Source organism: Papilio machaon, chromosome 16, assembly GCF_912999745.1.
Source record: "Papilio machaon chromosome 16, ilPapMach1.1, whole genome shotgun sequence".
Taxonomy (NCBI): Eukaryota; Metazoa; Arthropoda; class Insecta; order Lepidoptera; family Papilionidae; genus Papilio; species Papilio machaon.
The window spans coordinates 6,279,964-6,303,192 of NC_060001.1; the positions used below are offsets into that span (position 1 = coordinate 6,279,964).

Below are 23,229 nucleotides of genomic sequence, written 5' to 3' on the forward strand. Positions count from 1 at the left end.
TGAGATTCCACTTGTGGAGGATCATTAAAACGTAATAGCTATGTCTGTTTTTCTGCGATTATGAGAGGAATGACAAAATGCTTTTGTACAGCTTTATCGGCAGTGGACGTCTACGCTTTCTTCTAAGTGCTTCTTTTTCTAAGATGTCCCTTACTCTATCTGTCGTTACCTTTGCCAAAGTAATTTACTTTATATCTTCAGTATTATGTGTAGGTAATATTTTACGATCGATAGATACTAGGACTGACACTGGCTGTGGAATTTTTGTCAATTTACACACACAAAAGAAAGGACCGCTCTTAAATTTATTTTTATAGTTACTCAAGCGGTGACTTCACTAGAAGTTTCAACCCCCGGGGATATAGATCTAAAGTGGTTTTCTTTGAGTAAAAAAAATAATAACTACTTAGTTAAAATTGCGATAGAATGTAGTGAAATGAAATTAATTTCTAGTATTGTTTTTTACTGAAATATCTGTTGTAAAATTACATTAAATTAATAATAACATTATAATAACTAATATTAGGTCTTTACCTATGAAATTTATACCGATTATATTTAATTATATTGAAATTTTACCTATGAATATTACCGTTCTGCAGTACTGGTCATTTCAAATCAAAATTATTTTTGTTTGGCTTAGAATTCTAATTTCAAATAAATTTTATTTTAAAAACAAGGAATTCATTTTCCAAAAGTAGTCATTTGTTTATTGATTAGATTAGACATTTTCATCGCATTTCAATCTTTTTCGTCATCATGAATACGTTAAAAAATCGAGTAATTAAGGAATACGAGTCGTGGCAGCAACGTGGCACAAGTTTCACTTGGCGAATGAGGCATTCGAACACGTTCTCATACTTACTGCATGCGATTTTGGGATATCCCCGATTTATCGAAATCTTTTCCTATGATATATATTCATGTTCATAAATATTGAATCGTTGAAAGCAATTAATGATACTTGAATTTCCGTACAAAGATTTTATGTTACTACAAAAAGAATTAAAAAAACTATAGACGAATTCCGTCGCAGCTCGATGACTACAACCAGAGGGTGAGGGGCGAGGCGGCGCGGCGCGGCGGGAGGAGAGCGCGCTCGCTCGCGTGGCTCGCCGCCAAGTCCAGTGACCTGTGCGCCGCGCCGCTTGCCGCGCGCTACAAACATGGAGGAGAGCTCTGTCGTATTCCCGCGCAAATTGCTCAAAAAATTGATAGCTATGTACAGGGAGCATCCTTGTTTATGGGATAAGAATTGCGCGTCGTATAAACTGAAACAGAAGAGGTACGAGGCGATATCGAAGTTGACTCAGCTTGTGCAGGAACACGACCCGAGTGCGACGCGTGTACACGTGTTGCGTAAGATCGAGAGCTTGCGCGCGTGCGTGCGGCGGGAGCACAAGCGCGTGCGAGACAGCCGTCTCCGGGTAGCGGCCGGCGGCACCGATGGCATTTACAAGCCGATGCTTTGGTACTACGACTTGTTCTCCTTCGTGTTCCCCGATGAAGAAATCGACGATATTTACAAGAAAACACACACCGTACACGAACAGAATGAGGTACGCGTCTACGGCCGTTACATAATTTTTGTTTTGTTAAAATAACAATCCATGCTCTTATATTTATTTATGTTGGGTTTACTTTGGGACGCAATTTCTAATATAGGTTTTTATATAGCAGAACACAATTTTAGGTGTGGGCGAGATGAAAAGGCGGGGGAGGCGCACAACCATGCGGGCCGGTGTGTCCGCTCGGCGTGTATGTTACGTCCGTACACAGCACACACCCGCGCGCGATTACAATGCTTACCTCACCTTTTTGTTTATGTACAGTCAAGCTTTAAAAATGCAATTTGTTTTTTTAAAACATATTTATTATTTTATTATTACTGACTTGGCTACCAGCGCATAATGCGATTGCAGCTGGCCATGAGTTGCCCAAAAGATTGTAGCGGACAATGCTATTGTATCTACGAGCGATTGATGCGAACTCCTTCCTTGTTCGGTTAGAATTGTACATACCTTGGCGTTCTCGGCTCGGCGAAGCAGACCATTCTTACTACTATAATATTATAATTATAAATGCGAAAGTAACTTTGACTCTCTGATGCGCTTTCACACCAAATCTACTGAACAGATTTAAATAAAATTTGATAAACAATCTAGATCTAGAGCCTGAGAAAGGACATACTTTTAGTGCGAAAAAGGTTAGGAAGATGAAAAGTTCTATGGAAGTATTAGTTCAAACTTATTTTTTAGGGTTTTGATAATTTGATACGAATATATGACATTCAAAATTTGTAAAAGTTTAACCCTCAAGGGTATTAAACAATACCCACTAAGGAATAGGGGATGAAAGATTTTATATGTAAGGTTTATATGAATGATTTGTAAGTTCAATATGTTTTATTGTAATGTTTTAAAACGTTTAAGTAAAATAATTAACTTAAATTTTTAAATGCTACCAAAAGACAGCATTTCGCGCGGATAAAGTCGCGTGCACAGCTTGTGAATATATAAACCTTTTTAGCGGCTCAAGGTCATCGGCGCGTGCGCAGTAACCTCCCCCGCATCCCTTCACACCGCTACACCTAAAATATGTACTCGTACGATCTCCCGAGTCGTAAAGACGTTTAAATTCCTGTCTAGCCAAAGTGACTATGAATTCAGAAATAAAGTGTGATATTTCTGAAATAGGGACTCTCTCTTTCTATAAAAAGCTACCTTAATTCAAATGTTAATGTTTGTTTTTATAATTTTATGAATATTATTTATTAAGTTCTAACTATTACAGCAAAAGTGAGCTAAGAAGCCAACAACTTATCAATTAGAAGAAAGTTCAAGTAGTAAAAGTAGATAACATGAAAACATTTAATGTTGTAACAGCTAATAGCTGTAAAGTTCTCCTTATGTAACTAGTCTTTTTTTCTTTTCGAAAAATATTTTTTGTCATACAACAATTATGAAGTAAAACATAAAACATGGAAAAATTATGTAGACAGTAAATTATTTGTTAAGAGTCCAAAAATGAATCTATGGCCTTCTAAATTACATATTTAAATCCTTAATATTTTTTAACTTGAAGCAAATTAGATAACTTAGATTGGCGAAAATAGTCCAAGATCAATAAACTTTTCATTTTATTTTCCTAACATGGAACATCTTTATTTAGAACTCAGAAGACGGTGTTCACGACAATGGTGATGAAGAGGGTCCACCGTTCGAGCAATCAATGGAGACATATCCTGAGTACAGCGTCGCGAACATGGTGAATGTGGAAGACCACAAGAGGTATCTGTCCTTCGAAGATGACAGCAAGAGTAGCAAACGTCACTGCACGGAGATAGAAGATGAATATGATGCTATTGGTAATTTTTTAATTTTTTTACGATGTAATATGGCAATGTGTAAGCGGCCTGATTTCACTAAAATAGCGTAGTGATATGGATCCTCATCCCGCCTAGATTAAAAAAAAATTTAATTGTTTTTTTTTATCAGATAGCAGTATTAATTAAGCGCTACAAGAGTGTGCTGCGTAAATCATATCTTTAATAATACTCTAAAGGTTAATAAAATAACTAATTATTTTTCTTCAACGGCTCACAGGGGGATAAAGAATAATTAAAAACATCAGTAAAAAATTTAAGAGCACCATCGAGAAAATAATTCAACATTTATTACAATCTGTGATCTACTTCTATAGTCTGTAGATAAAATGTTACAATATTGGAAAAAATTGCATGCACGTTTGATGATGGGCGTTTTCGATAGATGGCGATAGTCACATAATAGCAATTAACATTTGATGTTTATATTTTCTTTGACATTATTCTATATGTCTAGGTATCAATGTAGCAGCAAAACTAAGGAACCTTCCTCCAAATATGCGGATATTAGCAGAAAAGTTGATCAACGATGCGCTTTACCAGGCGCAGATGAATGGTCTCAACTCTTCCTCCGTCATCACCACCACTGATCCTTTCAATCAAGTCATCATTTAGTTAAAAAGAAATCCAAGGTGCCGGGAAAAATACTATACTGCCATAGACGAAGAAAATCAGTAAATTTGCGGTCATTTGCACGAATCAGTTGAACTGGAAAAGAAACAGTGTTCAGCATAAGTGAATGATGATCAGCTGTTTGTACTTAATGCTTAACCTCCGATAGATTACAGCACATGCATTTGTACTTACATTTTATTCAGAATTAAAAATGTGCGCAAGTGTGCGAGCCTGATTGTTTGAACCTGCCACTGACCTCTATACACGGATAGGCTATGAACCGTGGTATTTTGTGCCTATTTGAATTTCGCCATTTTGGCGCTGACGTTTGCGATTCGAAATGATAATATAGAAATAAACGGGCAGTGACATCGACAAGTGTGTTAAGTCGGATGAAGTAAAAGCAGCCAGTTCCAAGCTATCCATTTATAGAGATCAGAGGAGCCTGCTGACAAACTGCGCGGTGGTTTTAATAAGTATAATGTGAACATACCCTTAGGGAAATTTTCTTCAGTAGAAGTAAAAAGTTAAATTGTTCCTTTTTAAAGCAACTTTGTAGTATTTGCTACTTATGTTTTTTATTAGGTTGTCAATCTATGTTCCCCTGAAATACCTCAAGCACAAATAACCCCAAGGGGTAATGGATGTTTGGACATCTATTCCCCCTTGTGAAACCTTTGTAGTTTTGTACAATAATAAAGATATGACGTTCATGTACACGCAGAGCCGTCAGTTGTCGTACTAAGTTACATATTAGTAAGTTATTGTTCATAAGTTTAAAAGATTTTACTTGTTTAAGAAATAAATTTATTTTTATTAAATAATAACACTTTTTTTTCTGATAGTACAGGTGACAAGGAATTAACATTATACAGATGTTAGATTTTTCACAGGGGGAATACCTAGACAGTGGAATAGATGGACTAACTCGTTTTAATATTTTCATTTTATTTTGTCTTTCAAAGAAAATATAGTGTTAATTGTTAGCGCTGTCGGTACTAATTAGTATCAATTAATCATCATCATCAGGCTCACTATATTTCCCCACTGAGGGATTCGGAGCCTACCCCAATTTAGGGGTGACTAGGCCATAGTCAACCACAGCCCAGTGCGAGTTGACTTCACACATATCATTGAATTTCTTCTCAGATATGTGCAGGTTACATCACGATGTTTTCCTTCACCGTAAGGACGCCGGATAAATGTACATATGTAAATCTAAAATCGAAAAACACATTGGCACATGTCGGGATTCGAACCCAGGACCTGCAGATTGCAAGTCAAGTGTTTAACCCCTGAGCCACCGACGCTCTGTATCAATAAGTATAATAGTCTTATATATATCAATTAATATAAGACCTTAATTTCTAGTTAAATTTTGTAATTATTTCGTCAACGGAAATCTATTTGATTTATTTGTCAAATAAAACAATGTTGTTAATATCACAAATATATTTATTATATTGTTGTACATAATATGTTTACATAACACAGACGAAGTGGAACAATCACTCGAAAATATTGTTAAAAGATGTAAAACATCCCAATAAGGATAACCAATTTAATACTCAAAAAATAGTGTAAAAGTAAGGTAAATTAAGTAGAATTATTAAAGTTATGCTGATAATATTATTTTATCATAACATATTTACTAATTTTAAATAAAGGAATAATAATTTTAATACATTTAAAAAAAAATCTGCGGTAATGTGTTTAAAGATAAAAATGTTGCAAACACAAAAAAATTATAGAAAAATTCCGTTACTTAAATTAATATTGCACGAATATTTTTTTAGTATATCTCAGTGCTATGATAAAATAATATAATTCTAGCATTCAATATAAACGACCAAAACAAATCCATTCGGCCTTAACAATACTTTTGGTACAAAACAACACTTCGACATCATCATTTATAATAAAATTTTCTTATACTTTTAATTAAATTTAAGTTCAAAATAATAGCCACTACTTGATAAATATCGTGAATTTTAGACAATCGTATAACCTTGAAATACATAAGAAAAAAATATAAAAAAACTTAGCAATGTTTTATAAAATTGTTTGAAACATAATTTATTTTATAATGGTTACCGGCCAGGTCGTTTGAATGACAAATATTTTTTTCTTTTTTTAAAGTAGATAAGATTAATACAGATTATGCATCATATAAAATATTTTTGATGGTTTGAGTCAATGGTACAATTAACACTCAATTGAGATTACTTTTGGATTTTTGTTAACAGATAAAAAAAGAAATACAGTTTTTTTAATGTCAATTATGACACATACGCCATTGTGCCAGTATGTGTGGCAAATAAAACAACCTTGATTAATTTTGTGCGTAATTTAAAAGCATTTTGTCTTTAATATAGATTTAAGTAACCATCAAATATATTTCTTATTTCAATTTGTAGGCAGATTATAAAAAAATAAATAATAAAGGAAGCCAAAATTAAAAATATGCCTTTCTATTTACAATTAATTATTTTAACCAGAACATATTTATTTTTGAATAATATTACATTTTTATTTAATGAATTATTATTGCTTTTTAAATTTTTGAATACGATATGAAATAATTTATTGATTAAGTAATTCATCGTAATAGCGATTTTATTCTATTTTATTTTTTATTTTCAAATGCTACGGTTATAAATATAACCTTTACAAAATACAAAGCCACATCGTTGATTTATGACAATTATATACAAAAATGAAAACTATTTTGTAACATTGTCCCGTAAATTGTAAAAAACTTGCACAAAATATTTGGTATAAATGAACACATTGTGATGTCCCGTAGTTTTTCTAGCTTCAAAATTAACTAGGCTATTTATGTTTATGTATTTCATATCTTATACGTCCAAAACCAATAACTGATCTTTAAGAGGTACCGATTATTTCAAATATTAGTAAAGGTACAAAAACGGATCGATCGCCCTTTATAATTCAATAAAACGGTTCAATAAAAGGCAAATGAATAATAAAATACTGTTTTCGATGAGAAAAAATTATCCGAGATCGATTATTGACTGAGGACGTTGATAAATAAAATTTTTTACTTAGCAAAAAGGTAAATGTTGGTATTTTTGTACTGGACAACATTTAGAAAAAAAAATGTCTAAAAACATTAAAAAATTTGTTTGTTATACATCCAAGCTACTTAATATAATTCTAAACTAAAATATTGATGTCGTTCGCTACAAAGTCGAAGAATACTACACAAGAATGCTTAATTTTATTGGTCAAATATAATTTTTTAATAGGTTTCGTTTTTTTTTAAAATAAATTACACAATATTTTTTTAATCTATCCGCAAAAATTTTGCTGATATGTCAATTGTATTTGAAATGTATTTAAACAAACGTTCGTTTTTATTGTTTTTTTTTTTTTAATTTCTCGGAATATTTTTTTATTAGATTCTTATTTAATATTGTAACATGTTTTAAAACTACTCGTTCAGCATTGAAGTCAATATTTACATTGTGAGCTCTTATTCATATTGTCGTTTAATTACTTCACTAATTAGTTATTTTTATACAGCGACAAGTTTATCTGAGCCGGTGAGGGCGCTGCTATCGCGATTGGTTCCGTCACAAAATATTAACTAATTAGGAAAACTTAATTAGTAGCCTAATATTCTTCTCGATTATGTTCATCATCCGATCCGAGATCCGTTTAGGTGTTTTGTAGATAGGTAATAAACATCCATGCATCCATCCATCTAAACTTTAGTATCTTGTGACCCTTTACATTTCTTTGACACAAACAGGGGTGTGGCGCTAGTGAGCCATGATAATTTAGTTTGTCTTATAACCACCGGGTCAGATAACTTTGTCGGTCTATAGTTTAAGTGTTGTCAAAAGATAAAAGTTGGAGCCAAATTTTTACAGCGTCAAAGTGAAGTATTTTTAAATATAATTTTACATGAAAAGATATCAATTTTAGATTCAAATTAATGGCAGAAAAAATACGCTAGTGTTTAATATTTATAAAAAAAAATTAGAAACTATTTGTTAAAGTTGATAAAACACGTTGGTGATAAGGAAAATAAAAGATTGCAATAAATTGTACAGAAATAATTTTAAATTTATTCACAGAAAACTTTAGTCAAACTTTAAAAGATATGGAAAGTCCATTTAATTCTGGTAAAATGATAGTCCGAAGAAGTTTTGTTTTAAAATCTTAAAACACATTGTCTTCTGTTTTAAAAGCGTCTTTTATTTAGTTAAAAAAGGTCAAATAAATTATATTTATTAAAATCATTGCATCAATTTTAAAAACGAGATTATTTCAATTTATAAAAAATTAAAAAAATATTTTTTTACTACGAGTGATAAAAACATTATTTCATTTGATATGTGAAAAATGATTATTAAAACGACTTTAAAAATTTCATTTCATTCCAGAAGCAATAATAATTAAACTTATATTTTATAATACATGCTTTATAAATACCAATTTCGTGTCGTTTTTGGTGTTACTATATTTAAATAATTATTTTCCTAAATTATTCCTAATACGCAACCGTAGAGCAGTCTCATTGTGAATTATTTGGTTGATGGCTGCTCCATTCATTTCAATTTTCTATTCTTATACTAAGTTTTACCTGTAAATTAAGTTTTTCAACGTTATTTAGTTTATAATTACCTCATAATTTTTTAATTTATTTATTAAATATAATTTTAATTTATTCCATCTAAGTAGAGTTGGTTGTCAGACAGGCAGACTATCGTAAAAATTCAAGCCAAAACATTTTGGTCTATAAAATCTTGTACAACAACCCCACGTGAGTGTGATCAAGCCAGGGTGATGATAGTAGTTATTATACGTCATTATCATAAGTGGGTAATGGATCCAAGATAAAGAAGTTTATTCAAGAAAAAATCTTAAAAGCACAAACTTCATATTTAATAATTACGAGCAAGAATGATGTAATGATGTCAACGTAGTGTTCAGTGTGACAATGTAGGTGTGTCATTGTGGTACTCACTCAGCACATAGTCTCCGGTCTTGCAGGTGCAGGTGGTGCAGGTGGTGGTGGTGGCTGGTGGTCGGCGGAGCGCTGACGCGGCAACTGCGAGGAGTCCAGCACTATGGACGGTCGCGGCGGCAAGTTCTCGCTCACCATGTGAGAGAGCGAGATTTCACTTGATGCGTTTGTCTCTCCTATATTATACACAAAGACTACAAATCTGGATACCTTAGATACATGAGGTGATAAATGCAGGACCTCATTGCAGTAGTCGCTATAAGACCAAGAGATCACTAATACTTTAATGTAAACCAGTGTTTCCCAAAGTGGGCGATAACGCCCCCTTGGGGGCGTTTGAAACCTAGGAGGGGGCGATAAGGAGCCCAAAAAATGGGGGGCATTGAAATAATCAAAGTAATGAAATTGTAGTTTTTAAGTTTTAGGGCTGAATAAAAATTAGGGGGCTCTGAAATATAATTGATTTTCAAAGAGGGCGGTGAAAGAAATAAGTTTGACAATCACTGGTGTAGACAGTAGATGTATGCTTACAGAATTGTCATAGGAATAAAGTTTTACCTGAAGGTTGTCTGGGCACTGGCAGCAGCACCTCTCCGCAGGTGTCATCGCCCAGCAGCGGCTGCAGGGGAGAGGGCAGCTCGCGGCTGTCTATTGCCGAGGACCGGCGTAAAGAATGCCTGGCACGAGTTATTATTGATAAACATTTTATCAACTTCGTAATTTATATGAAAGATGTAGAAATCAATTTAAAGAAAATTTTGGCAGAGAAAAAAAATATGGCATCAAAAAACCTATAAAATGATCAAATAAAGCCTATGAACCTGAGAAGTCAATTTTATCTCTTCAAGTGTATATGCCATTTGGGTTGAAAACCTCACCTCTGATGTACCAGCCGGCGATCAGCGACTGTCAACAGTTGCGAGTTCTGCGGCGGCTCCTCGTTAACACACACGCTGATGCTGACGGACGTCACCTCCCCGCCCGGCCCCGACACCTCACCTCCTCCTGCGCCCCCCTCCGCCGCCTCCTCCTCCTCGTATCTGCCCAGGTAACACTCCATTTCTATGCTACAGTCGATATGCACTCTTAAAGTTAGACAGCGACGTAAGATACGGCTTTCCGTTAAGTAAGGACTTTAAGCAAAATTTTGGCTACCTTTTTATATTTGGACCAAATTGTGTAAGCTATTTTCCGAGGATTTCATGAGTGTTATTTAGATTAGAGTTTATTAATAGGCTATTATTCAATTTGGGGTCATTGGACGTCCTTAACAGCTGCAAAAATTGTACAACAAATTTTTAGTACAAAAATTTTATATTAATGTTTTAAAATGTTATAAAAGGCTGTTAATATCAAAACCTTGGCTATTATCGTTGCATAATAAAGACATACATCAATTTGTCGTGTTATTGGTACATTGTTCTCACCGGCGCTGTATAAGGTTCTCCATGATAATGTAATCGTCCTCCTCAGCGCCGCGGAGATGCTCCTTCTCCATGAAGAGCGCGAACTCCGGGTTGGACATCTCACTGGCGTGCCGCCGCCGCAGGGAGGGGGACGCCGCGCGCGCGGGCGACAGGAGACGGGATGTTATTGGAGTCCTTGGATAATACGAAGTCCATAATTATAAAGTTAGCACATACAATGAAAACTGATGGCCTTTACTGAATTAAAAATAAGTAGATCCCAATGGTGTACATATAACTACTAAAGAATGTTAAAACATCGGGGAAAATGGGTCTGTACGTTCATTTATTACTCATTACGTTTCTAGGAAAATGAAGATCCGCTCTCCTTTTAACAGACTCATAATATTAAAAAGAAACAATCCTATAATATGTATCATTCTTACAAACTAAAAGACACAGACTATAAAAAGTTAATAGAACTGACCTTGGTGTATGAGGAGGTGAGAACAAGCCGTAGACAGTCTCCAACTCATCCGTGATGCTGGTATACTCGTGCATGGCGAGCAGCAGAGAGCGAGGCGCGCCGCCGACCCGCGTGCGCCCCGAGGACACCCCCCCACCTGTCGCCTCCCATCCGGACTGACGGCCTGGTTATAAAAATATTATTGAATACTAGATTTTAAGGTACATTTATGTTCTTCAATGTGATAATAATTGAAAATGGTCCCTAAGCGTCTTCATGACCGTCGTTACATTGTTTTACCTTTTATAATTTGTTTTGATCAACAACTAAAGTAATCTAGATTTAGTGCTTACAACAATTTTCAGAATCTGTCAATCAATGATATAGGTAACAATAGAGAATTTGTTGTATTTAAAAATATCTTACCAGTAACAGAATTATGTAGAGAACAAACATCGACTGCGGAGTTGTCGGGTTCCGAGTGAGTCTGACTGTGCTGCCTCCGAGGGGCCAGGTGTTGCGCGGAGTGGTGGCCACCCACGCCACAGTCATTGCCACCTTCTGAACGTCTGTCACCACAATACTTTGTTCAAACATTTAATAAAAGATACAGCCGTCTTAACCATATCGAGCGCGGCCATATGACCGGTCCGGAGTCCCTTAAAGTAAGTATACTGGCGTCATCCACGGCCCGCCGCCCCTATTGAGTCCTGGGTTAAGACGGCACTGAAAACTTATTAGTTATTAAGTTCCCTATAAATTATAAACATTCAATTCAACAGTTGAACGAGAAATATACTTATTGACTACCCTACTTTAAGGTTTTTATACTAAACTATTGAAACTACGACTGAAAAAGATTGAGTATTAAACATTTTAAAATTAGTAATCATGTTTTGATAAATATCAATAATTAAAGGCAATGACAAAAGGATAAAAGATACTTTACAAAGAGATCCAAATTTTAATGTAATTTTGTGACTATTTAGAAAAGATTGTACAAAACTTGTTAATAATAAAATACAACGTGATTGTGCTTTTAGTTTTATAATAGACCAAAGTGTTATAAATACTGAAATAAGTAAAGATAGTGTGTTAACTGTTGATGACAAGAAAAAAAGTGTTTTTGACGAGAATCAAACAACAAGATAAGAGTACGATAACAAAGTTAATACATCAAAAATTGTGGTTCATTACATGAATATGTTATCAGTAAATACAAAATAAACATTACATTTATGTTCATAGGAATACATACGACAAAATACGACAATATGCGTTTAAATTACGCACATAAATGCGAAATCAACTGAATACATAGAATTAATACACAGATATATCCAAGAATCAAATATCAAAGTGCCGTTGTACATGTTAAAAATTAATTATATCAATAGTAAAGCGTGAATTTCAACTTTAATACAGACCGTGGTGACATTTAGACAAATGCTACATCTAGCTACTTTAAACATCGCCAAATGTACAAGCTAAGCGAATCACCAATTGAGTCTATTTGACTTACTGTTTCCACAACCGTCTCCTAACAGATGCCAGAAAGTAACAAAAAAATATGAAATTAAAAATAATCATGATGATAAAAATTTTCAAAGATTATATTCATTATTATACTTTAGCCAATTTTATAATGGAAAATAAAATATTTAGAGCATAGTAAATGGATAACAAAATATGACATGCAATAAAATGCCTAAATGAATTGGATAATTTGAATTTTTATAACCTTTGCTTCTGCAACATATGCTAGTGTTCCAATATTTAGCAATTTCAGTGTTTAAAAGATTTCCTACGAAAATTTTCTATTTGAACACTAAATAAATATAATTTTAGCAACCACTAAGACATCTAAATGAAGTATTTTTTATTGTGCGGAATCTGTTCCCCTAGCTGAAGCAATTAATTGCAAGTCATTGTGGTACATACCGTCTGGTGTTTGCTGTGCGTCGTGTTCCAGCTGAAGTTGTTCTGGGGCGAAGGTTGTGTATATCAGTTGGTACCTCCCGCACTTCTGGTAAGAAGGCATCGTCAGTTGTTGACGGTACTGCTGTAATAAAATCCATGATTGATTGAATTAAAAGATTAAAAACTTGATTATAATCATTTTATTATGTCGTTTGATATAATAAAAGTTCATCAAGTAATTCATTAAAAAGTGGAAAATGTTTTTCCTGTTTCTAATATTTCAGTTTTGAAATATACTTACTTTTCTTTTCATCACTGGGCTCAGTTCGATTGCTATCTAAGGATCTTTGTCTGGCTGGCGTTGCGGGCACGGTGGGTCTTATCACGGTAACGTCAGGTCCAGCCACACTACCAGCTGACGATGTTGATATTGAGTCCGCTTCTTGTTCCTTCTCAACTGTCGCTTCCGGTCCCGACTGTGGTAGCTCGTCCTTTACAATATACAGCGGATCCCGAGATTGATTTTGTTATTTGGAAAGTAGGTTTAAGTTTAAGCTAATTAAATTTATATAAGTAAAAATTTAACTACACATTTAAATAGTAAGATACTATGTCAGATATACTGAAAAGTGCAAAAAAAACTCTTTTTAGCCTGTTAATAAAAATCTTTCTTATTCAAAAAAATTGCAAGTGTGATTGGAGCTATTTCCTTCATTTAAAATTTTTGTTTAACTGATCAAATGGTTTGTTTAACATAAATTTGATTGTGATTAATGTATATGTTCAACAGTAAGAAATATATGTAATATAGACATTAAACAGTAGCACAATAAGACAACAATGGGACTGATATGTACAGTAACAACATTGGATGATGAAAAGCAAATGTAAATAACGGATTACATTTAAACCTTTTCATTACAAAATTAAACAAAACATTCACATCCAAAGCTTAACAATGAAATTAACTGTACTGATGTTTCTGAATTTGAATACGACGCCCATATCATTTTGCAAGAAAATTGAATTTATTTAAAAACTTACTGTTTTTTTTTTTATAATTTGCTTGTAACTAATTTCAGGGCTACGTATGAAGTAATTATTTTAGCTGTGCGCAAAATAAAAACTAACATAAAGCTGTCATTGAAAATAAAGGATGGTTTTGATGTGGGCACGTATTTTTAAATTGACGCATGTGTAGTCAGCTCCTAAGACGTGCTGTCTCACACGACACTAAGTAAAATTTTGTTCTTAAGTCAAAAGATTTTAAAACATTATTAACTAATTTAAAAATTACAAATTCTAAATTAACTTCACTTGCCAATTTGATTAAGAGTCTCACCGCCCTTGGTATTAAAATAAAAATGCTTAAACAACTTGCTTAAAGTAAATAATTCGGTAAGTTCTTAAGTCCTGAAGAATTTACAAAAGATATTTTGCAGACGTAAGTTTTTCGAACAATTCCTTTTGAAAGGTGAAGTTATGTTTTCAGTCTTATAAAATACTCAATATACTTTGGTTGAGTTTAATACAAGTGTAGGTGTGTTTTAGGGCAGTGAGACTGAACATAATGTGTTGGAGGGCTTACGTCCGAGGGCTGCGAGGCTTGCTCGTCCTCCTCCTGCACGGGGCGGACGGCGAACCGCGCGGCGCCCGTGTCGCTGTCTGACAGCACCTGCGTCACCGCCCAGTGACGTCAGAACAGACACGCGAGTGTGCGGGATTATGTATTGCAAACAACAAATAGCAGGGAATAGTTTTATTGACTTCATTACGAACTCATTAATTCCAAATTCAAATTTATTAACGTTTTCCATTTTTTAATTTCAAAATTTGAAATTTTTTTCAACGTTAAATTTCAAATCTTTAATTGTTTAGAATTTAAAAATTATCTGTTAAAATTAAATAAAGTCAATAAAAACTAGAAGCTAAACAAAATAAACAGCTGCAACGATTTCTTACACATAATACAATACAATACAATGAATTTAATATTTATTTTTTTAATATTCAACATATTAGTGAAATAAACATTTTAATGAATGTTTTTCTACAACATGAATGTTATATGGCATGCTGTAAACATATCAATCAATGAATTTGTGTAAAACTGACAAGGGACAATTCACATCATACATTTAAACATTAAAACTTCTTTAAAAAATTTAACATTTTCAACATTTCAATGACAAAGCGACAAGATTTTTATTTAATTGCTTACCTCAGATCTGTCACTAGCTGTTCTTAACCTGGCTCCTCCTGCTTGGAAAGTTGGGGGTGGTGGGCCTAATGTGTCCGTCGATCCTCGATTAACTAAAGAGGGATGTGTTGCCATAAACCGATGTATTACCGCCAGATGGTTCATTGTTTGCTCGGCGACATCTTCCAGCTTTCTTAACCTAAATTCCACACTCTAAAAACATATGAGAGAGATATAATGCCACACTCAAAGTGGTATCACTAACAAAGATTATAAAATTAAAAAACTCACCTGCACGGATTGTATTTGACAGTTAGCTTTTTGATTTAAATCTTCCATTTTCGTAGTGATATGTTCGACTCTGTCTGTTGTATTTCTCACTCTTTCTTCTATCGAATTTGATAATTTAACTTCCTGAAAATATATCAAATTACTTTTAGTGCTGCAAAATTATTAAATTTTAGAAATCATAGTCTATTCTTATGAAATATACAACGAAAATGTTGATAAGTTTTACCTGTTCCCTGAAATACCCTTCGACACATTCCTCTTCAAAATCATACAATCTTTCCATGTCTTCTTTCTCTAAGAACAATTTGAGACCATTGTCGTATTGGAACCTTTTGTGAGATACGTTCCTTGTCACCCATTTGCAAGTCGCGTAAATGTGACAAAATATAATAAGAGGAGGTGGTAATACTGGTTTCTGTTCGTATTCCATCACCACAGTGAATCTTTGGAACATCCATACCTGTTGAGATACATTACCATTCAATATACAATAGTTTTTTTTTAATTTGAAATGGTCGTGATATTTTTTATCATTAAAATTTTTGAAAACTAAAAATTATTACACTATATTCTGCTATGAAATTAATAAAGGTCCAGATAATTATAGACATTTAAAATAGAAAAACATTAAAAAAATTACAATTTAGATACAAAGTTAATGTTAGAATTGTTATTTTATTATTTCACGAACAAAAGCGATATTTTCTTGTTATTTATTCATATTACAAAGGCAGGAAGGACTTCCTCGTAATATTTATGAAACAATTTCTAAATATTGAAACATCCCAAGGGGCATTTTCTATTCAACGAACGTTTAATACAATATTAATAACTCTTGAACGAGTAAGCTTATTTCCATAATAATAAACTAAATATTATTTTCTATTTTATTATTGGTAGATAATGCCTTAAAATAATTAGTAAACATTCTACCAAATAAAGCTTGTGAGATATACACTAAATAACTTATTCATTCAACAAAAAAAAAATAACTTAATAAATAAAGCTAGTTCCGATATTGACATCTCATATTTTAACAAAAATCAGAAAATCAAATTAGAAAGTTGCCGATAAACCAATCAATTTCGGAACTAAAGCGCAAATAAAATTAAAAAAAAAGAAAACCTGATGCGAGACTTCATTGACTTCATTAAATATATTGTTAAAGACCGCAATGAGAAGGTTTATGAGCAAAATATTCGCCACAAGTAGGTAGATTGTCATTGCGATTGGCGTTATCCAGCGACCAGTGACACACTTCGGGTCATAAATGTCCATACCACACTCCGGGTCGATGTCACTTGCGAAAACTTCACCGTACAACATGAAGTACGGTTGAAAGAAAATCTACAAACAATGACGCAAATAAAAAAAAAAATAAAAAAGTATTTCAACAAAGTGAAACTATAAACTAACAACCGTATTACTTAATATCTACTTAATCTATAAAAATATATACTACAAAATGATATAGTACTAAACTAGAATATAATCAAATCTCGCAACAGGCTGGATGTGGGAAATACGAAAGCGATAACTAAAATCGACGATAACATAAAAAAATAATTAGTGTTCCCTTGCAGACATACAAGCTACGAAATATGTGCAACATCGATGCTACATAATTGCAGTTGAACCTGGTGCGACACTCCGTTGACTTCAATGAAGATGTTATTGAATACAGCAATAAGAAGGTTGACAAGTAAAATGTTGGCGATGAGAAGATATACGCTCATAACAACCGGCGGCACCCAGTGCCCGACCCGGCACTTCTCCAGCCCCGGCAACCCGCACGGGGGCGCCATTTGCTCGGCAAACACCTCGCCGTATAACATGAAGTAAGGTTGGAAGAATACCTGAAAGTGTTTTGTTAGTGTGGAAATGTTTATAATTCGAACTAAATGGTGTTAGTTGTTCTCAACAAATGAACTTCTTCTAAATATAAAACATGCCATGATGATTTATTTTAATCGCTTCATACATCCATCAGATAATGTTGGTTGTGTGCACGAAACGACAATTTGCCTGTAAGTTGTTTAGATATTATCTTAAATTAATTTATCATGTTACTAGCTGTCGCCCGCGACTCTGTCCGCGCGGAATTATAAAAAAAACGTTATAAGTAACCCATGTGTTCTTCCAGACTATGCTCTACATCTATGCCAAATTTCATCAAATTCCGATGAGCCGTTCCTGAGATACCTTCAAACAAACATCCATCTATCCATTCAAAAATTCGCATTTATAATACTAGTAAGATAGGATTAACTAACAAGGATTGATCAATTTTATATTGAGATCAAATTGTTAAGGTAGTGAATGATACTTACTTCTCTAATCAAATACAAACTAGCTTCTTTGTCCGGGTAGAGTATCGCCTGACGAGCGACACCAAACGACATCAGTACAACTAGCAGTAGCACCACGAAGTATATCATATTCTTTACCATTTTACCCATCATCGTTACCAATGGACCTACAAGGGAAAGTTGATATTAAAGCCAACATACTTGGACAACTTCAAGTAGTCGGCTGCATCAGTTTCAAGCGGTTCGCATCAGTTTGTTCACGGACCATAGAAAATGTATATAAAGTTTTGAAAGGCTCCTTAGTTAAATTAGGTAATTAACGGTATTACTGAATAAATGTTAAAAATAATAATTTTATAATGTTTCAGCTTCTTTAATATGTAGCTTAGCTGTCTACATATCGAGTTTTTGTTATTAGAGTTAGTGGTTCATAACTTTACACAAGTTTGTATTAAGTTTGTTAAATAAATAAATAAAACTTGATCAGACATGTAGCAGTAGATTGTTACAGGTCATTGCACAATCGAATACTGATAATGTGTGTAACGAATAAATTTATCTTAAACCAATGTTGTAAACTTATCGCAAACTATCACAAAAGATAAATAAATAAACTAAACTTTACCGAAATATTTTTAAAGACTCACCTAAATATTTATTAACCCCCAATATATTAAGTATCCTAAGATACCAGTAGATGATGTCGACGCAGTAGATGACACGACCGACATCCATGGAGCTGGTGCGCAGGCGCAGCGCTAGCCCCACTAGGAAGAAGATGATGAACCCCGCGTCGTACATGTTCCACATGTTCCACGCCCACACGCTGAACTTATGTCTGAACAATGTACAACATAATAAAATAGTAGTAATAATTTTTAATTTCCATTTTAAAATGGAAATTCGATTTTTGAAAATTAATTTCCATATTTTGAAAATTACATTATAATTTTTGCAAATCAATTTCAGAATTTTAATAATTAAATTCGAATGCTTAGTTGAACTGGCCACTGAATTAAATTTTAAAAAACGACTGATTAATTAATTGTTACTTTAGTACTTAGTACTTTACCTAATGGCAACTGGTTCGGACGTAATAATTTCCCTTATCTTCTCACATAAGAACGTTAATATATAACATATGGAGTAAATCTCCGGCCAAGACGGTGTTAAATTCATCTTGACTAATACTGTATACGTGAACATCAGAAGGAACAGAATGTAGGCAATCTGTAACAACAAATATTGTTTTAACGTAAGACAATTCCTATGTGTTCTTCTAGACTATGTTCTACATCTGTGCCAAATTTCATCAAGATCCGTTCAGTCGTTCTGAAGATACCTTCAAACAAACATCCATCCATCCATCTAAACATTCGCATTTATAATTTTAGTAAAATTAATTAATTTTCTAATTGTTTTCTAACAGTGGATTAGAAATTTTATTTTTTGAAGGATTTTTTTTCTGTTTGCAACATATTTATTTATCAAATACGTAATGTTATATAGTATTATATATATGTAAAATAATAATTAGAATATAATCTAAATGATAACGTGAAAACTGTCACACAAAAGTTATAAATTAGACTTAATACTGACATAAAAAGGGGATAATTGGTCGTCAGTGTTATCGTTAGCAGCAAATATAATCGTTTGTGTAATGACCCCCACACCTTTTACGCCCCCCTTCCTAATTTAAAATGTGCGGTAAATGACGTGAACTTTACATTGTAATAACTGACCCTCAGTAAACAACCTAACAGTGCCCTACTTTTTCATTTAATTAAAGGCCAACCCTACAGATAAGGTGTGATAATTACTGCTTTTATTGGGGAGGAATTTTTAATGGTGTTCATTGAAAAAAAGTATTTTAAATGAATTTTTTTTCTCAAGTTTTACTATGTATTATTTCACAGTATCTTTGTCGATTCAAAAAAATCCTTATACTATTAAATAATTTGACAAACATGTAAAGTTTGTCAGAAAGTATAGTTCCACAAGGATCTTATGGCTTAGGGTAGCGGAAAATATGTGAACTAACAATGTCACCTTGACAGTTTGTTATTTTGACCAATAAGAGAGTGGCAGCTGCACGGTTTAAGGTTGCCATTTTTATAATTTCCAAATTCCATACAAATATCACGCATAATTATGACATGTAGGTTAATATGTTAAATAGTAAGGAATTACTACGAGATCTCAGGTCATAAGTTGCAAATCAATTGCTTGGAGTTGCAACATGGACAACTTTCGGAAGAAATTAGGAAATTTTGTTCACTGGTAACCCTTAAAACTTGTAGGCGTCCTACTGCCAATGTCAAAACACTGCCATACGATCCTTGGGGGTTTATATTGCCTTGTATAAAAAAAAATTCTACTATTGTCAATTGATTACAGAAATATTGTTGGTTAGAATATAAACAAGGAACTTACTGAGTCAGCCCAAAACTTCGTAATAGGCGCCGTAAAGAATTCGTATATCTTCTTTCTAAGGCGGAGCGGTCGCATTCTCTTATCTTCAGGCGAGTGATATTCTGGCAGTTCTCTATATGACGGCTCCCAGCCTATTTTACCAACTTTCCCATTCTGATCGACACGGGTCTCGCATTCGGCCCCTGAGCCAATCAACGCCTGCTTGAGTCCAGACAAAATCGTAGAAACGTTATCACAAAATGTTCAAAGGGTAAAGAAGATAAATCAAGAGGCAGAAGAAAAGCCTTGTTGATGATTTAGATAAGCTAGTTAGTGATGAATTTCAAATGACGTGGCACTATTATGAGTAGTATTGCTATCTCTGTTTTACAACGAGAAAGATAAGGATGGCAATATAGTCGTAATAAAGATGTTAACGACATTTGAAATCCTTAATATTATTAAAATGATGAAATTGATAAGAAATTTTCACAAAAGCTTGGAATTTAAGTTCTTAATTTACTAAAAGAAATTCACATAAGCATTTAGTCAATTTTGAAACTTAAAATTAAGCAGCATTAAGCTGAAAATTGAATGAAGCAGCGAGGAATAATCTGGAAAAGAATTATTTACGAAATTAAGTTAAAATATCGATTTCTGTAAAACGGTCATTTTCAAGCCAGTTTATGTATCACTAATATGAAATATTTAAATAATAAATTAATTTCTTCTTTAGGAAACAAGTTAACTATGACATTTAAAAAAATAATGATGACGTCACAAGTATGATAATTTTCAAAGTGATACACAAACGAATAGAGAATTATAATTATAGCTGGAACATATAACATTTATAAGTAATAAGATATAAAAAGCTGTAGACGAATAGCTTGCAACACCAGATTTGTGTGAGTGTATGTATTAGGAACACAATTTAGCTGCTGTGTAGAGTATATATAGTATACAGAAATTCTTGACAAAAAACTTAAGCGAAAAATTAAATTATACGCAAATTTTTTTTAACTAACCTACAAAACATAATCAGTATTTAAAGAATCTGTAGTAAAAAAAAAACAATGAAATAATTAGGCATGTGACGTGAAAAGAAAAAGATTAAATTTATAAGAATTTAAGTAAACAAAACGTTTTTAAAAATCAATAAAAATATTACGCATCTTTTTAACTAAGTGGTTACTAGCCCAATATTGTTTATTTTTTCATTACACTTCTTCGAAAAACTAAATATTTTCTTATAAAACTTTAAATATAAAAAACTAAAAGCAAATCTTTGTCGGAAAGTTTAAGCAAAGTATAAACTTTGTGCAATGTGTTGGTACATAGAGTACGTAAGTCCATTTGTGTACCTTGGTGACTTTACCCTGCTGTCCAGGAGGTATTATCTTCTTTATAGAAAGCGTGCGCCGTTTCACGACGCCCACCTACATTAGTAATAATATAATTTTTACATTTAGATTTATCTTATACAGTCAAAAAATTTAATTCGTTTCCCATTTACGATCGAATATCGTTTTTTTTTCCGATCTGATTCAATCGTGACCGACCAAATGACACCGGAATTCAATGGTTGTTGGAAATAATTGTATGAAAGATGCTACACTTCATTTTCCAGATTAACTTTTGTTAGTTAAGTTTATTTACATATATTTACATGAATTTCGCTCGCAATTACAAAACTGTCAAAATTGTTCTGTTACTTGTTTACTCTGTGCTGTGTTCGTGTATGGATTGAACATTGTTAGTACATTGTCCAATTTAAAATAGTGTTATCGACCGTCACCCGCGTGTCAAGCATATGAGAAGCAACTAAACACAAAACTTTACCTCAGCATCGTTCGGGTCCTTAGTGCTTCTATCGTCTTCCATACTCTCATTCTCCAAATGCTCCTCTTCAGTCTGTGGCATCAGCTGGAGTTCCTCCTTGGACTTGAACTCCAGGTGAAGAATGTACAGCGGAAACAGCAGGCTCAGAATTACCTTCAGACATGACGGACAAAGCCGATGTGGCAAACGAAACGCTGCTCGATCGATGCTAACTAATTCACTTTGACTTTAAGCCTAACATGCTACGTTTAGCTAATCCAAATATCTGACTTCGACTCTTCTGTTCTCGACTGCATCATTTTATTTAGCTAAGACAATATTCTCAATGTAAACATAATTTGTTAAAAATACTAGATTACAGTTTTATTTGTTTAAAATTTTTAATTGGTATTAATTTAATTATGAAGTATTCATCAAAAGTGCTATTGTAAAAAATGGATTTCACTAATTGGTAGTAATAGCTTAAAAATATTTACGTTAAATATAAAATTTTTACGTGTTAAATCATAAGTCATTCAGTATATGAAGACTACAATAAATGGTTCATGAAATCAGAATTATGGATTCTAAGAATACAGATGAGATTTAACAGAAAAGTCGAAGTCATCAAGAGAATGCAACGCATGCGTCTTTATTTTGAAGCTCATTGACACAGACATCTATATATTTTAACGAATAACGATCGATAGAACGTGAATTTCAAATATCGTGACAATTGTACAAGAACACTACTGCTGTCTCTTTTTTCCTAAGAGGATTAAAGAAATGGCAATATTGTATTACATGTTTACGATAGTGGAGATTCACTATAACGTTAAAAGTTAATTTCTAAAATTACCTCTACGACGTGCCATTGATGACAGGTCTGTGCAATAAGGTGAAGAAAGAGTAACAGAACTTAGAAAAGGTAAGGTAGTGTTTTTACCTTAAGGTTGGTGTTTTTCCTTGTTCTGAGTCCTCCCATCCAAAGGTCAGCTAGGATTATTTGTGAGCAGGGATGTGCAAGTAATGCGCGATGGTTTGCGGCCACAGCCAGGCTGAGACAAGTCTGACCGGACCAGTTTTGTAGCTCGCACGTTAATAGTTGTTGGGCCTGATCATCGTCTTGTCGGTAACAATAGTCCAACAATTCGAGTGCTGCAACAAAATTACAACATTGTGTATATTTGTTAGAGCGTCTGTGGCTCAGGGGTTAAGCATTTGACTTGCAATCTGCAGGTCCTGGGTTCGAATCCCGTCATGAGTTTTTCGATTCTCGATTTACATATATACATTAATCGTGATGCAAACAGTACATATCTGAGAAGAAATTCAATGATCTGTGTGAAGTCAACCCTCACTAGGTCAGTGTGGTTGACTATGGCCTAGTCACCTCTAACTTGAG

The 23,229-nt window shown here is 33.4% G+C and overlaps 2 protein-coding genes across 12 annotated transcripts in view; one reads left to right on the plus strand and one right to left on the minus strand.

Moving 5' to 3' along the window:
• The first annotated feature begins 1,139 nt into the window (after window positions 1-1,139).
• LOC106707630 lies at window positions 1,140-4,723 on the plus strand. The gene is made up of 3 exons (XM_045681570.1): window positions 1,140-1,559; window positions 3,172-3,367; window positions 3,843-4,723. Exons 1-3 carry the CDS (start codon window positions 1,167-1,169, stop codon window positions 3,998-4,000), a joined length of 747 nt encoding a protein of 248 aa, XP_045537526.1. The 5' UTR covers window positions 1,140-1,166; the 3' UTR covers window positions 4,001-4,723.
• A 3,743-nt stretch (window positions 4,724-8,466) lies between these two features.
• The window catches only part of LOC106716726 (transient receptor potential cation channel trpm), a 131,617-nt gene continuing 116,854 nt past the window's right edge, over window positions 8,467-23,229 (minus strand). For 5 of the 11 annotated variants that reach the window (XM_045681446.1, XM_045681440.1, XM_045681445.1 and 2 more), the window contains 20 exons: window positions 22,771-22,982; window positions 21,846-21,998; window positions 20,025-20,225; window positions 18,661-18,818; window positions 18,236-18,426; window positions 17,610-17,755; window positions 16,405-16,626; window positions 15,506-15,739; window positions 15,280-15,402; window positions 15,010-15,201; window positions 14,377-14,463; window positions 13,090-13,279; window positions 12,810-12,930; window positions 11,295-11,437; window positions 10,890-11,052; window positions 10,424-10,597; window positions 9,875-10,063; window positions 9,555-9,673; window positions 8,997-9,172; window positions 8,467-8,612 (listed from right to left, as the gene is read on the minus strand). In XM_045681446.1, coding sequence (XP_045537402.1) covers window positions 8,997-9,172; window positions 9,555-9,673; window positions 9,875-10,063; window positions 10,424-10,597; window positions 10,890-11,052; window positions 11,295-11,437; window positions 12,810-12,930; window positions 13,090-13,279; window positions 14,377-14,463; window positions 15,010-15,201; window positions 15,280-15,402; window positions 15,506-15,739; window positions 16,405-16,626; window positions 17,610-17,755; window positions 18,236-18,426; window positions 18,661-18,818; window positions 20,025-20,225; window positions 21,846-21,998; window positions 22,771-22,982 — 3,194 coding nt within the window. In that variant the 3' untranslated portion in view covers window positions 8,467-8,612. The remainder of the gene's footprint in view (window positions 8,613-8,996; window positions 9,173-9,554; window positions 9,674-9,874; window positions 10,064-10,423; window positions 10,598-10,889; window positions 11,053-11,294; window positions 11,438-12,809; window positions 12,931-13,089; window positions 13,280-14,376; window positions 14,464-15,009; window positions 15,202-15,279; window positions 15,403-15,505; window positions 15,740-16,404; window positions 16,627-17,609; window positions 17,756-18,235; window positions 18,427-18,660; window positions 18,819-20,024; window positions 20,226-21,845; window positions 21,999-22,770; window positions 22,983-23,229) is intronic. The other 6 variants (XM_045681448.1, XM_045681442.1, XM_045681447.1 and 3 more) reach the window with 4 other exon arrangements.

Coding starts and splice junctions, on each gene's coding strand:
- LOC106707630 (XM_045681570.1), top strand. CDS start 1,167: ATGGAGGAGAGCTCTGTCGTATTCCCGCGCAAATTGCTCAAAAAATTG. Junction 1,560..3,171: donor CCGTACACGAACAGAATGAG/GTACGCGTCTAC, acceptor ATCTTTATTTAG/AACTCAGAAGACGGTGTTCA. Junction 3,368..3,842: donor AGATGAATATGATGCTATTG/GTAATTTTTTAA, acceptor CTATATGTCTAG/GTATCAATGTAGCAGCAAAA.